We start from the raw sequence: 15,620 nt of genomic DNA, 5'->3' as shown, positions 1-15,620 counted from the left end.
TATTAATTGTTTTACTTTGATTACAGTGTTTTCATGATCGTGAGAAGCCAAAAACGAAATCACGATCAAAAATCTGATTAATAGGCCTATTTCACCAGATTCACAGGGTAAATCTACATCCGGTCCGGTCCGGTCAGCTGCAGCTACAGCGATTGACAGAGTGGCGACACTTTTCATTCAAAGAAACTAATACGACCGCCACAAAAGATTTCATCAGTGAGACTAACATTAATCTCCTAAAAAAATTTTAACCAGTCAGCGGTAAACCTCTAAAAACCTGTGGATGAAGTTACCTGGATGTAGCCCACGAGCATCTGCTACTAGCACATTACTAGCACATATGCTACAAGCACATTTCCTAACAGGCAACGTCTGGATAAACTGACAACAGGCTGGGGATTTAACAGCAACTTTCTCGCATTAAAGAATATTAAAACTTTTAGCAGCTTTACTGCTATCACTGCTGCTGAACGGCGATAGCGATGCTAATGCTAATGCTTAGCCCGTCTATGAGATTTTACATTATACGTTAGCATTAAGCTAGCGGACTTTATGCTTAGTAGTGGTACTGGCTGTGTGTGGTTTGAAGGTTGTTTCAAATTATGTGGGTTTGAGTGAACATCTTTGATGATTAAATACATATTGCTGCTTAATATGTTTTATGTATGGCATTATTACAGTAGGCTAATGATTAGCCGCTAATCTTCCATTTGGACAGTGACAAATAAAACCTTGAAGCAAGAAGATTTTGTTGGAGAACTGACATTGATATACAGTAATTCAGTAACGGTTGTAAATGTACCAGTGTGCGGTTTAGTTTTAATATTTTGCCGTTCAAAAGCAAGCTAAACAAAGTCTTTTCCATCATCTCTTCGTATAGCCTACCCTGCTAGAAAAACCAGCATGGAAATGATGCTGGTCTATGCTGGTTAGCAGTAGCCAAAACCCACTTCTTTCTCAGGTCTTAATTTTTCGGAAACTCATGGAAATGCAAGTATGGCTGTTTTCGTCTAGAATTTGTACACTGGGGTACGCAGCAGAAGCTTTTATTTTTGGATTCAGCCATTGCACTTCTGTGACCGGAAGTAGATTTACCCTGTAACGGAAACCGGAAGTAGCTACCTAAACCCGGAAGTCGTGAAAGAGGCGGCCTATCGTCCAGCAGCCTTACCTCAGGGTGGGGACGGTCCCCGGTAGGGCGCCTGGCAGCACCGGGACCCCCCCCCTCCGGGCCATGGAGGGGCTGAGCGGCGGCAGCTCCCTCATGGTGGCGCTGCTCCCTCCTCCTCCTCCTCCTCCTCCTCCTCCTCCTCCGTTCAGCTCCAGGTTCCTGCGGGCCATGCGGGGGCTCTCCGGCGGCTGCAGGGAGCGCGGCTGCAGCGGCGATCCCTGGATGATGTGGACGATGGGGTCGAGGGGCGGCTGGAAGGCTCTGCTGGCGGCGGTGGTCTGCTCTCTGAAGGGGCTGGCGGGCCGGTCCTGCAGCACCGCCGCCGTGGTCTTGGTCCGGGGGCCGGAGGGGAGGCGGGGGCTGCTGGGCACCACCACGTTTCTACCGCTCAGAGACTCGGTGGAGGACAGAAGAAGGACGTCTTGGCCGAGACCTCGGATAAGAAAGAACATATCCAGAGTTAAGGGTTTTATGTCCCAAACTGACCAGGAGAAGCTGATTCATGCTTTCATCTCCAGTAGACTAGACTACTGTAACCAGGGTTTATACAGGAATCTTGAAGTTAATTCTAATACCTTTTTAAGACTTTTTCAAGACCTTCTCAATATTTTTTAATACCTCACCACCACTTCAAGCTGTAACCATTTACATCAGTGACACTTTTAACTTAACAGTTTTAGTTTGTGATAAAGACTGTAGACCACTATGATACAACAGAATTCAAAATAGACTGGGATAATAAATCAAAGGCAAATTTTATCAATTTACAAACAATTTACGAACGCACCCACAATAGCCTAGTTTTCTATGTACCGGTTCATCTTTGTTTTTTAATAAAACTAATAAATTCACACACTTTCACAATGTTTTTTAGGACTCTAGCTAATTCAGCTGATTCAGAAAAAATACCTTAAAAATGTAAGACTTTATAAAGTCGTGAAAAGACTTTTCAATACTTTTTAAGGGTCTTAATCTTCCCAAAATGGATTTATCACCTTTTAATACTATTCAAGACCCCGTGGATACCCCGTGTAACGATCTTCCACTTTTAAATCCAGGTTCAAAACATTTCTCTTTTCACGTGCTTTTAGCTGAGCTCTGTTTAAGAACTTTAAACTCTATCTATTTTCTTTTATTTTACTTTTATTTGCTCTTGCTTTTAACTCTGTTTTAGTGTTTGTTTTTATTCTGTTTTATGCTTCTCTTTAAAAAAAAAAAAGAAAAAAGTTTTGTCTTTATGTAAAGCACATTGAGTTGCCTTGGTATGAAATGCGCTATATAAATAAAGATGCCTTATCTTACCTCTGCGGCTCGGCTTGGGGCTCGGAGGCGTTTCCGTTAAGACCTTCCTCTGCAGCCGGGGGCTTTCCTGAACCTTCTGCCCCCCACCACCGCCACCACCACTGTAGTTGGGCAGTACGGTCCGTGGCTGCGGCACCGGCGGCGGCGTGGAGGTGAAGTTGTAGCTGGAGGAGCGGACAGGCACTGGCGGCAGAGAGGAGCAGCAGCTCTGGTCCTGGGGGCTGGTGAAGCTCCCGCTGCTGGCGGCCGACGGCGACGACAGCGGGGAGAACGGGGGGGACGTGTTCTCGTAGCTGGAGCCCACCGACATGGCGCCGGGGCTGGTGGGGGGGGACAGCAGGAAGCGGCCGCCGCCGTTCACCATCGGCGACAGCGGCGAGTGACCGCCCGGAGGCTTCTTGGTGTCCAGCGACGACGGCGGCTGCTGCTGCTGCTGCTGCTGCTGCTGCTGCTGGGGCTCGTCCATGGCTAAGGAGTCCATGATGTCCTGCAGGTCCTTCTCGATGGAGCTGACGATGGCGCTGTGCTCGGACTGGGTCCTCGCTCCGGGAGCCGGGGGAGACGGGGCCGCACCGGCCCGGTGATTCCCATTGACCAAACTCTCCGTGTCTGGAAAAAGAGAGGGAGAAGACGGGAAAACAAAACGTCAAGAAGATCAAGACATCAAAGGAAGTTATATTCAACAACTACACTGCAAAAACTCAAAATCTTACCAAGAATATTTGTCTTATTTCTAGTCAAAACTAATCTCATGATACTTAAAATAAGACTCATCACATTAAAAAGTAGCTTGTTTTTAGACACTTTTTACTTCTTTCAAGCAAATTTTCACTTGAAATAAGTAGACGAATCTGCCAGTGCAAGTTTTTTGTGCTTGTAATAAGAAAGAAAAACTTGCTCCACTATCAGATTTTTCTACTTATTTCAAGTGAAAATATGCTTGAAAGAAGTAAAAAGTGTCTAAAAACGTCTTATTTTAAGTATCATGAGATTAGTTTTGACTAGAAATAAGACAAATGGTTTTTCTTTCTTATTACAAGCACAAAAAACTTGCTTGTGCAACCAGGTGGCAGGTCGGTGTGTGTGAGGATCATGAATGAAAAGGAAATGTGAATATTTGCTTTGCAAGTTGATTTAAAGCCCCAGTATGTAGGAATTCCCCCCATCTAGCGGTGCGGTTGCATATCTGAACGTATTCTTGATGTTGCATTCACGTGAAATCGGGCAGACGTCAGACAGACAACAGACGCTGCATGTAACAAGATAAACAAGGGTCTATGTAAACAAGTGGTCCGCCAGCACGAGGCAAAACAATACAGGCGTGACAACATGTTGTCATGGTGATGTGGTATTGTTTTACCGTCTTTCTCTGGTGGAGTAAAATGACATCCGGTTGGTCTGCCGACGGCCGTCTGCCTGACTGCACCTGAATGCAACACCAGTGCCTCCGTCCTTCCTCACACTACACAGTGGTGACAGTTTTAACAGGCCGAGCCCACAGCTCCGCTCAGTTTCCGTGGTTACCTACGGTCACGATGCAACATGGCCGCCTCGGTTCGGTGCGTCGCCCACTTATGTATTTGTAACGACTTGTAACAACTCATTCTAAGGAACCAGAAAGCTTTCATTTGTATGCAGCTGTGATTCACCTTCAGTGAAATACGTATTTATGAAAGACATGTTTGATTTTTGCTAATAAAAAGCCAAATAAGTTACATACTGGGGCTTTTAAGTTAAGGGGCCACTGTGCTCCTGGTTAAGGAAGGCAGTCTGGAGCCTTGTTATCTTTACCTCTTGGGCTGCATCAGTCAAACTGGCCTCGGTTTATTGCATTCGGCTTCTCGCCAACACATCCACACCTACACACTCGACGCCTTTCACCAGAATAAAGAGGTCGAGCACACTTCTCTTCACCGTAGCACCTTCAAGTACCTTCTAGTACCTTCTAGTACCTTCGATGGCTCTTACTCTGAGAGCGTCAACTACTCTTCACCTCTTATCTATGACGAAGCTCGATGCAAATCAGCAGGACGGACGACCTCAACTTTACCTTCACCTGTCCATCAGAAAACAAGCGATATACAGTTTTACACTGTCCCTGTCGTGTAGTCTATGTGATACTCAGGTATACTCAGTATACCCACTGAAAATGCATAAATATTTTAGTATATCCGGTACAACAAAACTATCTAAGTGAAGTAAATGTCAGTGGTTCTCAAAGTGGAAGGGTTGACAGAGTTCAAGGGGTTCCCCAACTTTTTCTTGAAATTTTACCACTTTTTCTTCGTCTTTCTTTTAACTTTTTGAATTATTGTTTGACTTTTCAGTTTTTTTTTACCACTTTTCCTAGATTTTTTTGATTATTGATTATTGTTTGCGTTGTTTTTATTGAGCAGTGAAAGTGCATTTCAGAGCACATGAATGAAACTGAGGAGTTACCATGACAACTGCATGTACGGAAGTGAATAAAAAAATATCAAACTGCACAAAATGGAGACCAACAAAATGATATATTTGACTTCTAATGCATCTCTGCATTCAGAGCATGTTCACAAAAGTGAATAAATATCAAATTGCACAAAATAAAGACCCACAAAACAAAACAAGATTCACTGCATTCAGGCCACATTAATAAGAAACTGATATCTTTGCATTCAGAGCAAATAATAAGAAACTGAGGAGGACCATTACAACTGCATGTGTTCCCGTGTCTCGTGTGCCTTTCAAAATAAGTTATTTTTCAAAATAAAAGGCATGTCCAACATCAGATGTGCATTAAATATTATTTACTTTTTTGACCAGCTGTCAGCGACCCATCCAGAACGGGTCCGTGGCCCACTTTTGGGTCCCGAGTTGAGAACCACTGAATTAGACTACACCGCTGCACTGTCCTACCGATTCCAGATCATCATCGCATCCTTGTTCACCAGAAACCGGACGACCTTCATCTTCACCTTCACCTTCACCTTTACCTTTAATACCCACCGTCAGACAGGCGGTAGGTACAAAGTGAAGTGAACAAACCTGCACTGTCCTATCGATTGTCCTAGATCATCGTCAGACAGATGAAGGATAAGCGGCGAGGAGACGAGACGAGACGAGTGGCGAGGAGATGAAGGGATAGGGATGAGGAGAAGATGTGCCTATACTACATAACCCAATTTACTGTGTTGCCCCCGAAAGCAGCAGCAGCAGCAACACAACAACAGGCCGGTTGTAATCTAATCTTAACCGTCTCTCTTTAATGTCAGCGCTAGTAGATTATAAACACACACAACGAGTGGACGACCACGTGGGAGAGGTTCACCATGCAGCCTGAAGGCAAAGCAACACAGATCAGCTTTTATTACTGCTAAATGAAATACGTTTAAATGGACTTCGTTTTTCTAATTGGAAACATGAGGATATGAACTGCAGCAGCGTGGAGTCGTCATAAAGGTAAGAGGAGGAGACCAGACAGAGCTGCTGTTAATGGACAATATCGTGGGCAAATTCAACTCAGGGCTGTATTTTCCTAACATTTTAGGTCTAAAAGAAGGAATCTGAAGATTTTCAGTTTAATGTCTCCTGTTTTGCGGTAGTTGTGTCTGTCCCCGCATCGCCACGGCAGCAATGAATGGGAGTGGATTGAAGTTCTGCTGCTTAGGCTGTTTCCATCCCTCAAAGCCGCAGACAGCGTCAGATGGCGACTCGCACCCAGAAGTTTATTTCAGGGTTCCTACACATTTGAAATTTCCAAATTCCAGACTTTTTCCAGACCCTAATTTTAAAAAAATTCAAATAATTTGTGATATTTGAGTAAATAGTTGTGCATTATATAAATCATGCAATTAATCATTTGTTTTCGTTATTCTGAATGTGTATGCCATTATGTCACCTAATAATTTCCAGGAGATTGTAGCTAGGTACAATAGCGTGTACAAAATAATTAACCCAAATAACTTAAGATGAGACCAAACCCAGATAAGTATTAAGATAAATATATTTCCATACAATAGTTTCCATTTTCCATACTTTTCCAGACCTGGAAATGTATAAAATCAAATTCCATACTTTTCCATACTTTCGTAGGAACCCTGTTATTTACTTGGAGCAAGTCAAGAGTTGATATTCCTGTGTTTATGACACAAACGGGAGCTTCCTACTGCACCTGAACACACCGAGCATCAACTTGGGTCTCTCGACTCCGTCAGACTTTGAATTAGATCTACTGTAGTTTTACAAACATGTCGGCTTGCTTGAAGTAAATAAACTTCTGGGTGCATGTTTGAGTCGCCATCTGACGCTGTCTGTGGCTTTGAGGGATGTAAACAGCCTAAGCAGCAGAATTTCAATCCGCTCCCATCCATCGCTGCCGTGGCGACGCGTGGACAGACACAACTACCACAAAACAGGAGACATTAAACTGAAAATCTACATGTGGCAAGGTGAAGAGGGCCCGATGGGGGGCTTCGAACCATTACTCTCATTTATTCAACACGTTCAACACAACAACTAAACACTTCACTTCCTGCTTTCTCTACAGAAGCCGCATGAGACCTAAACCGTAACACAGGTGGCTCAACACTCAAAGCTGACTCAAAACTGATTCCTAGTCAGTATAAATCATGCGATCATGATCAATTGGAGGCATATACCCCTTTCCAACTGGTCAAAAAACCTGTTTAAACCCTGTTAAAATCGCCTTTAATCGGCTCGGCTCTGCTCGGCTTGCAGTGGGAACACCAGACCTGCGTCAACCCGCTAATTTACATGATGACGCTGAGCGTTACGTGACGCTGCGTCATCGCGCCAGTCACGTCTCATATCACGTACCAAAACAAAGCTCTGCTCCGCTCTGCTCTCATCCAAGACTGGGATCGAAACATCAGAGAACACTGACCAAAAACGATAGAAAAAAAGAAAAGAAAAGAAAAGAAAAGAAGCGACAGTCTGTTTAACTGACGTGTTGTGCCGCGGACGTCCGTCATATGGCCGCGGCAGACTCGGCTCATTTTGGTCAATGGGAAAGGAGCCAAATGCCGATTGTTTTAGTGGGAGGACCTGTCAACTGTCACATTCACATTCCTTCTTTTAGACCTAAAATGTTAGGAAAATACATAACAGCCTCGAGTTGAATTTGCCCAGAATTGTCCTTTAAATAACATTTCTTTGACTGACTGACTGTCAGATAGGAGAAGTCAGTGTCGTCATCTCTGTTGGGGGTTGATGATGACATCAGAAATATACACAACACACAAGCTTCACAAATACTAATGCATTAGAGCTGAGCTGGTTCAGCAGCAGCAGCAGCAGCAGCAGCTTCCTGTCTGTAACGACTCTGACTGACGCTCTGACCGGACCACGAACACATCTCAAGACGTTTAGCAGCATAGATGGATGGATGGATGGATGGATGGATGGATGGATGTCAATGTCAGACAGAACACAAACAACACACAGATGCAGGAGGAGGAGGAGGGGGTTGAGATGACAGAAATAAATGCATCTGATCCAGTCTGCAGAGGGAAAGCCTGTACAATGATGATGATGATGTCATTGGATAAGAGCTGCACCTGCAAAACTTCATTTACAAATCTGACGATTAAAGAAAAAACAGCGACTCTCATGACACAACGCGTGACGTCACGTATCTGATTACACGCGATGACCTCAACAAATCGGCATTAATTACATCATCATCCATAACAAACATCCACGGGGATCATCATCACTACACCAGGAAACATATGGATCAGACTGAGGATAGATAGCCTATATTTATTATAGATTGACTAATAATAATAATCATTAAGCAGCAGCAGGTTCTTTTTCTTTCTCTCTTTTTTTTCTTTTTTTTACTCACATGAAGGAAAAACAGCAGCGGTCGGTGAATGTGAGTCAGTCAGAGCGGCGCCGCTGCTTCACCGGCTGTCACACCGAGGAGGAGGCCCACAACATCACATCACATCCCCGCGGACACCGGCACCGGCACCGGAACACCGGCTGCTGCTGCTGCTGCTGCCGCGCCCGGTGAAGCGCGTGCACACACACACACACACACGCACGCATATACACACACACACACGTATATACACACACACACAGCGAGGGAGAAGCCGGAGATTCACCAGCAGCACCGAGGTGAAACAGTATTTCAGCAGCTACTAGACTAGAGGCACCGCTGCTGCTGCTGCTGCTGTCGAATCCGACGGCTGCAAAGTGACCGCGAACGCACCACGGCGGCGTTTCCGGTCAGAGCCCCTTCAGAATAAAAGCTCCAATAGAGGTTTAAAATGATTTATCACCCTAAAATGCGTTGTAGTCTTTTAACAGAAAGCAAATACAGTTATTAAAGGTACATTTTTCAGAATAAGTGACTGTTAATTCTATATAAATATTAATAATGATGAACACTAACCATTGTTCTGAAAGGATAACAACAAACAGGGCTTCATGCACGTTGTTTATTTTATCTATTGTATTAGGATATTTATTCTTTTTCCTCTGAACGTGCACATTAAGTTCGTTGTACATGCTATGACATTTACCGCCCTAAAATGCGCTGTAGTCTTGAGCAAATACAGTTATTAAAGGTAAGTTTTTGTTATTTTATCTCAAAATGAGTGACTGTTAGTTCAATATAAATAATAAGAATGATAATAATAACCATGTTTCTGAAAGGCTAACAACAAACAGGCTGCACCCTTTATTTTACGGACACCGACGTGTGGTCAGTGAATGAATGTTGATGTGTGAGTGATGCGCATTGTTTATTTATAGGATATTCTTTCTTTTTCCTCTGAATGTGCACATTAATTTCGTTGCACGTGCATGTATTATGACAATAAAGTATCCTAAATATTAAATACTAAGTTCAAACATGATTCACTGGCATCACAAGAGAAGAAACTCTCCTAATCCATATGAAGATAAAAAGCTGAGTCTTATTTTGAAGGTACAATTGCTTCTCTTCCGGCGTCATCGCTGACTTGACGTAGCTGTTGTGTGTCTATGTGTGTGTAATACTGGGAGTTTTACAGCCTCTTTTTAAAGAGTTAATGACCCGTCACTGTCACTGTTTCTCTAATGGAGATTTTAGATTCTACTGAAACAATAAAAATAATAAAAAACACAGACTTTTACTGCTCTGACACTTTACTGGACCTGAACTGAAACCGCCGTTAAAGTGAATCCAGACTGTTGACACCCAGTGACAATACAACAACACAGTCAGTGTTATAAATAGGTCTGGTCACCAAGGCAACAGTACTAACTTCCTGGGAGTTTCTTTCTCTACTGAAAGTTTCCTTTAAAAAAAAAACCAAAAAAACAACTGATTTTTCTTTTCTACATTTTGTTTCAAGCTTTTGGTTCTTTATGAAAAATCCACCATGAAATACTGTAAAAGGAGGAAATAGCCTATTTAATACAAGTTTAACTCCTGCTGAAATTAAATTATTCATGTGTAAACTGAATGTTACTGCAGCAGTACTTTGTCAGACATGCAGTAGTAGCATAAAGTACTTTAGTACAACTACTTCTAATGGATATTTATGAACAGTAGGCTACCCAAGTAAATTATGTGTAGTATTATTACTAGATACCACTGCTTAAAGCTGACTCTGTATTTTCAAAATAAGATGCAGCCTTGACACAAATAAACTTAAAAGGACAACAAGGAGTTTGTATTTGGTTCTTAAAGAGTCTCATATTAATGTGGATGAATCTGCATTACCACCTGTTAATGGGTCCATTTTAGATAAATATGTTGTTTTGTCTTTATAGTTATTATAATATATGTAGTGGTCGACTCGTCCAGCATTTCCTAAGTTTCGGTTTCCCGGACGCTGCCCGGCGGGTCATGGGAATATCGCTGCCGGATCGCCGTTTATGGTCGGAACTACGACGGTATCTGATCGTCTTCCAACCTCCGACTTTTGTTCTTGATGAATGAAAACATTCTTGGCAAATGTTTTCGCTTTTGTCCATTGTGCGCCGGTCCAAGAATTTCACCGTGCGCGCAGAGGATCATGGGAAATGTAGTGAAAACACTTCGCTTTCCGAAACTCCCCTTTAAAGCCCCTGTACGGAGCTTTTAACTGGATACTAAATGAAAAGTCTGTACTGGGGCTTTGATTATTAGTCGTTTTGAGATAATTAAACAGATTATAATCAAATCAAACAAACAAAAACACACTTGTGTGTTCTGCTCTTTGGCTGAAACTTAAAAAAAATGAAATAAAATAAAATAATATAAAATGAAGCTCTTATTGATGAAGTATGGTGAAATATTACAGGTGAGGGATTTAAAATGAGGATTAAACTGGTTTGGAAATGCAGACTCAGTGTGTGTGCTGTCTCAAAATGATCCTGTCCTGTTGTATTGATGAAGAAGAGTTTTTATTTTATTTATTTATTTATTTATTTTATTGCATAAGATAAAAACCGGTCAACGGTGCCAGTCTGCAAACACAACGACAACAGACTCTGGGCTCCGTCCTCGTCTCTGTCCAGGGATAAAGGTCTTTGTTGAAACATGAGGCCGACACCGTCCAGGGCAGGTGGGAGGGACGGGGTGAGGAGGGGGGAGGGGCGGGGGCAGCAGAATGAAAGTGGAGGTTTATAAATAGTTGCTGGAAAAAGATACGGTAACCACAGCCACCGCCACCGGCTGCAGCTCAGGGTTCATGAAGCCGTCGGAAACGTCCAATCAGTGGAGAGGAGGAGGAGGAGGACAGATGTTGGTGAGGAGGACAAGGACAGATGTGACCTGACAGGTGAGACAGCAGAGCAGCGTTGACAGTAAAACACCGTCCGCTGGTCAGAAGTGGTCGATGACCCGAGTCCAGATGTTGGTCGGGAACTTTAACTGGACACACAACAACATCTGGACGACATGTGTCCAGATGGGGATTATCTAACCCACTCACTTCCTCTCACACTCACACTCACTCTGTATTTCCCAACTTGGAAAAAACAAAAAAAAAGCAAGAAAATATAATGTCATTGTTGGAGCGTTGAGTTATCAGAGGGTTGAAGGTTCGATTCCCGGCTCAGTCCACGTAAAACACAGACATGGACGTTTCTATGTGATGGACACTGACGCTGAACAAAACTAATTATATTTGATTAAAAATACCAAAAAGTTACATAATGAGGCAGCTCAGTGACTGAAACAATGAAATAAATTCTTATTTTATGGTTTTTAAACCTGGAAATGAATCAAAATCTGAATGTTTTTTTATGAAATTGCAGAAAAATGTTGTTTTTAAGACGATAATAACTTAAAGATCTGCAGCACCTGGAAGTCTGTCTTCATCAAAACACAGGTTATGTCACATAATAACAGTAAACACACAACTGTGGTTTAAAATATCATTGATAAAAACCACAATGAAACTAAAAGCGTTTTTCTATTGTGGTTCGATGTGTGTGTGATTAATTAGAGAATATTAATTCTCTTCTATATTCATTAGTTTATTCATTCATTCATTAACCTAAAATGTACAGTAGCTACAGTAGCCTTGTTCTGTATTTAAAGAACATCTGGTCCTTAAACAAACCAGAAGGTCAGTATTCACAGTTACTATACCCAACTTTAACAGACATGGCTATTATATACAGTCTTATATAGAGTCGTATCATATTGAAATAGACATTTTCATTTAATTGTTATTGAAAATAAACCAAGATTCAAAAAGTAACTCAAAAAAGCTGTAGCCTAGACTTGTAGTTCTCGAGACCGGTCTTGGTCTCGAGACTGGTCTCGAGACCGCTTTTTCGTGGTCTTGGTCTTGTCACGGCCTCGACAGTCTTTGGTCTCGGTCTTGTCTCGGTCTCGGTCTCGGGTCTCTCGGTCTCGCAATGTCTCGGACTGGCAGCGCGGTCTCGAAGGGAATGTAACCTATCCAGGCAGGCAAGGACAGTTTTTTTTTAAATACAGATTTATACGCCCCCTTCAAGTACCAATCACATACATTTTGTGACACAGACGGCGGCGCTTGTCCTCTCACGCTTCCCCTCCCTCCTCCTCCCCCCTCCCCCCTCTGAAGCCTCTGAAGCACGGTCAAGATCTATGAAGGAGGACGCAAAATGTCGGCGAATTCGTCAGTCATCAGGTTCGGTTTTACAGACCATAAAGAGTTTGTTTGCCACACAACTAACAATTGTTATTTTGTTAGATGACTTTAGGACTATAGTCATGTCAGTCCTTAACAGCACTCAAGAGTCAATCCTCAAATAGTGTAGTACGGTGTGGTCATGCAATTGCTACACATATTAGATTTTTAGTCAATTGATGAAAACATTTATAGTGAGTTCACACACAAGACATGTACTGTCACTGTATTATTGTGCCTGTAGTTGAAATAATACATTTCTCATACTAAGCAGCTGAACCCAATATGGTGCTTATGTTCTACAACTCATGCAAAATGGCAAAAACAACTTTTTTTTTGGTCTCGGTCTCGGTCTCGGTCTCGAGCTGAACTGGTCTTGGTCTTGACTTGGTCTGTCTTGGTCTTGGTCTTGGTAGTGTCTTGGTCTTGATACTGTCTGGTCTTGGTAGTGTCTTGGTCTCGGTTTAGGCGGTCTTGACTACAAGTCTACTGTAGCCTAACATGCAGAGAAATTATGAAAAAAAAGTTTGTTGATGCCTGTGTTCGAGCCGTCAAGTCTGGAAAATAAAGCAATGTTGTAACCTGTACCAATTTTCTAGAAAAAAAGTGGCAAAATTTCTAAAAAAAAAAAAAAAAAAAAATTCAGATTTTTTTTTTTTTAAAGTTCAAAAATTCTTTAAAAAATGGTAAAAAAAAAAAAGAAAAAGAAAAAGAAAGAAAGAAAGAAAAAGAAAAAAAAACAGTTACATTTTTTTCTGGAAAAAAAGTGGTAAAATTTTAAAAAAAAAAGTTTTTAAAAAATTCTAGAAAAAAAGTGGTAAAATTTAAAAAAAAAAAGAATAAATAAAATGCAATGCAATACGCTTCCGTATAAAATGAATTAAAAATGAACATAAAAAGAAACGATAAGGAGTGGTGGACAGCTGATCGGTTCATCAGTTATAAACTGTTTTAATGTGAAATATCAGACAGGAAATCTGTGATTAAAAAAAGTCTAAATCTTATATAAAGATGTGGGTCATGTTGGTTTAACTGGGTTTGTCCACAGATAACACACACACACACACACACACACACACACTGTGATGTGACAGATAGGCCGTGTCTTATCGTGGGAGTGGTCTGAGCCGTCTTCATCTCAACGACACTCAGGAATGTCTAATTGGTGGAAAGAGAAAAAAAACACAACAACGGAAGTCTTTCATGACGGGATCAGGAAGTCCGCACAGCGTCCGCGTGCTAAACTTAACCGCCACTGACAGATCGCTGCCAGCCGACCGGAGCAGATACACTTACAGCCATGACACACACACACACACACACACACAACTACACACACACACACACACACACACATAAATGCAGGCAGCTAAAAACTTTGCCCCGAGACGTCGTAGAGGAATGAGATGCTCATAAAACATGCAGCACGGTGTGAACTCCCAGCTGGGCTCAGACTGCAGGCTGCAACACCAGGAGCTGCATTTTAAACAACCACAACCACAACAGCACTTCTGTTTTATCCATCTGCTTCTCTACCTTTAAAGGGATAGTTCAACATTTTGGCAACAAATTGGTCCATTGCCATAATAATCCCTATAGTCATAGCAGAAGGTTCGTTACCTTTAATTGTCGGTGCAAGCTATTTTTTAGAACGGCGGAGCAGAGCCGTGAGCTGCTCAGAGCTACGCTACGGAGGGTCATTATGGGATTTCTTGGTTTCCCTCATCAAACTCATCAAATACAAAATCCAACAACTCCACAACGCTCTGGTGGACAAGTTGTGACCTGCACATTCACCACGCTATGAGATAATAACACAACGCTACCAGACAGAGTTGTTTTAGAGGGAAATGCAGAGACTGCTTGATGAAAAACTGTCCCTGAAGGCAACGTGCATCAGCGGTTTTGCATGAATTTCCCTCTAAAACAACTCAGTCTGGTAACGTTGTGTTATTATCTCATAGTGTGGTGAATGTGCAGCTCACAACTTGTCCACCAGAGTGTTGTGGAGTTGTTGGATTGTGTATTTGATGAGTTTGATGGAGGGAAACCAAGAAATCCCATGAGCCTCCGTAGTGTAGCTCTGAGCAGCTCATGGCTCTGCTCCGCCGTTCTAAAAATAGCTTGCACCGACAATTAAGGGTAACGAACCTACTGCTATGACTATAGGGATTATGGCAATGGGCCAATTTGCCAAAATGTTGAACTATCTCCTTAATTCTGATGCGTCCACATATGAGCACGACCGAAAAACAACCAGGAGATTTCTCTGTTTTCCATTTTCAGAGAAAGGAAAACGACTAACACCCCACTCTGCCTCACCTTCCTCCTCCTCCTCCTCCTCCTGTACAGGCTGTTAAAGAGGGAAAAACACTGTGGGGGTTTTTACTGCTGTGCAAACATCCACCTGTAAAATAAACGTCCCTGCTGCTGCAACAATCTGGGCCATTCATCACACGAGGGGCCGAGCTGAAACTGAAACTCCCTCGTAGCCCCGTGACAAAGGGACAGTGTGTGTGTGTGTGTTTTCTGTCCACAGAGGTTCAGTGTGTTGGAGGGGAAACACACTGAACTGAGCGGGGTGTACAGTAACACGAGGAGGTAGGTAGGTAGGTAGGTACAGTACCTGAACACATCCTGTAGTCCCCGCTGCTGGAGACACTTCCTGTCTGGGGCATCATGCTCTTCATCCTGAACGCCTCCTCAGGGTGGTTGAAGCGGAAGAAGCTCGACTGACCGAAACACAGCATACACCCTGGAAAAAAGAATATATTATTATTCATTATTATTATTATTATTATTATTATTATTATAATAAAGAGACGGTTTAAAAGATGACAGAACAACATTGTTACATCACTGGTGTTACATTTTTGTCCACCTCTCACACTTTCCCAACTCCCCACGGTCAATGAAAGGTCACTGGGGTCTGATTTTTGGCGAGGAGGTGTATCTTTGGGTAAACTCTGGATGTCCCGAGTTTCAGAATTAAAGTCCATTTTTTGGACCCGTAATGCATTTTAACAACATCCATGACCCTTCGCTGG

General features: G+C 42.5%; 1 protein-coding gene across 1 annotated transcript in view; it reads right to left on the bottom strand.

Moving 5' to 3' along the window:
• Positions 1-15,620, bottom strand: part of phldb1b (pleckstrin homology-like domain, family B, member 1b) — a 146,956-nt gene that overhangs the window by 77,898 nt on the left and 53,438 nt on the right. The window contains exons 5-7 of the mRNA XM_085796635.1: positions 15,200-15,328; positions 2,474-3,082; positions 1,172-1,604 (exon numbers count right to left, since the gene is read on the bottom strand). Coding sequence (XP_085652761.1) covers positions 1,172-1,604; positions 2,474-3,082; positions 15,200-15,328 — 1,171 coding nt within the window. The remainder of the gene's footprint in view (positions 1-1,171; positions 1,605-2,473; positions 3,083-15,199; positions 15,329-15,620) is intronic.

The sequence above is a fragment of the Trachurus japonicus genome, chromosome 13 (assembly GCF_045865225.1).
Source record: "Trachurus japonicus isolate A0001 chromosome 13, Traja_1.0".
Lineage (NCBI taxonomy): Eukaryota > Metazoa > Chordata > Actinopteri > Carangiformes > Carangidae > Trachurus > Trachurus japonicus.
The sequence above is the reverse complement of the archived record's forward strand: the minus strand, read 5'-3'. Positions and strand labels throughout refer to the sequence as shown.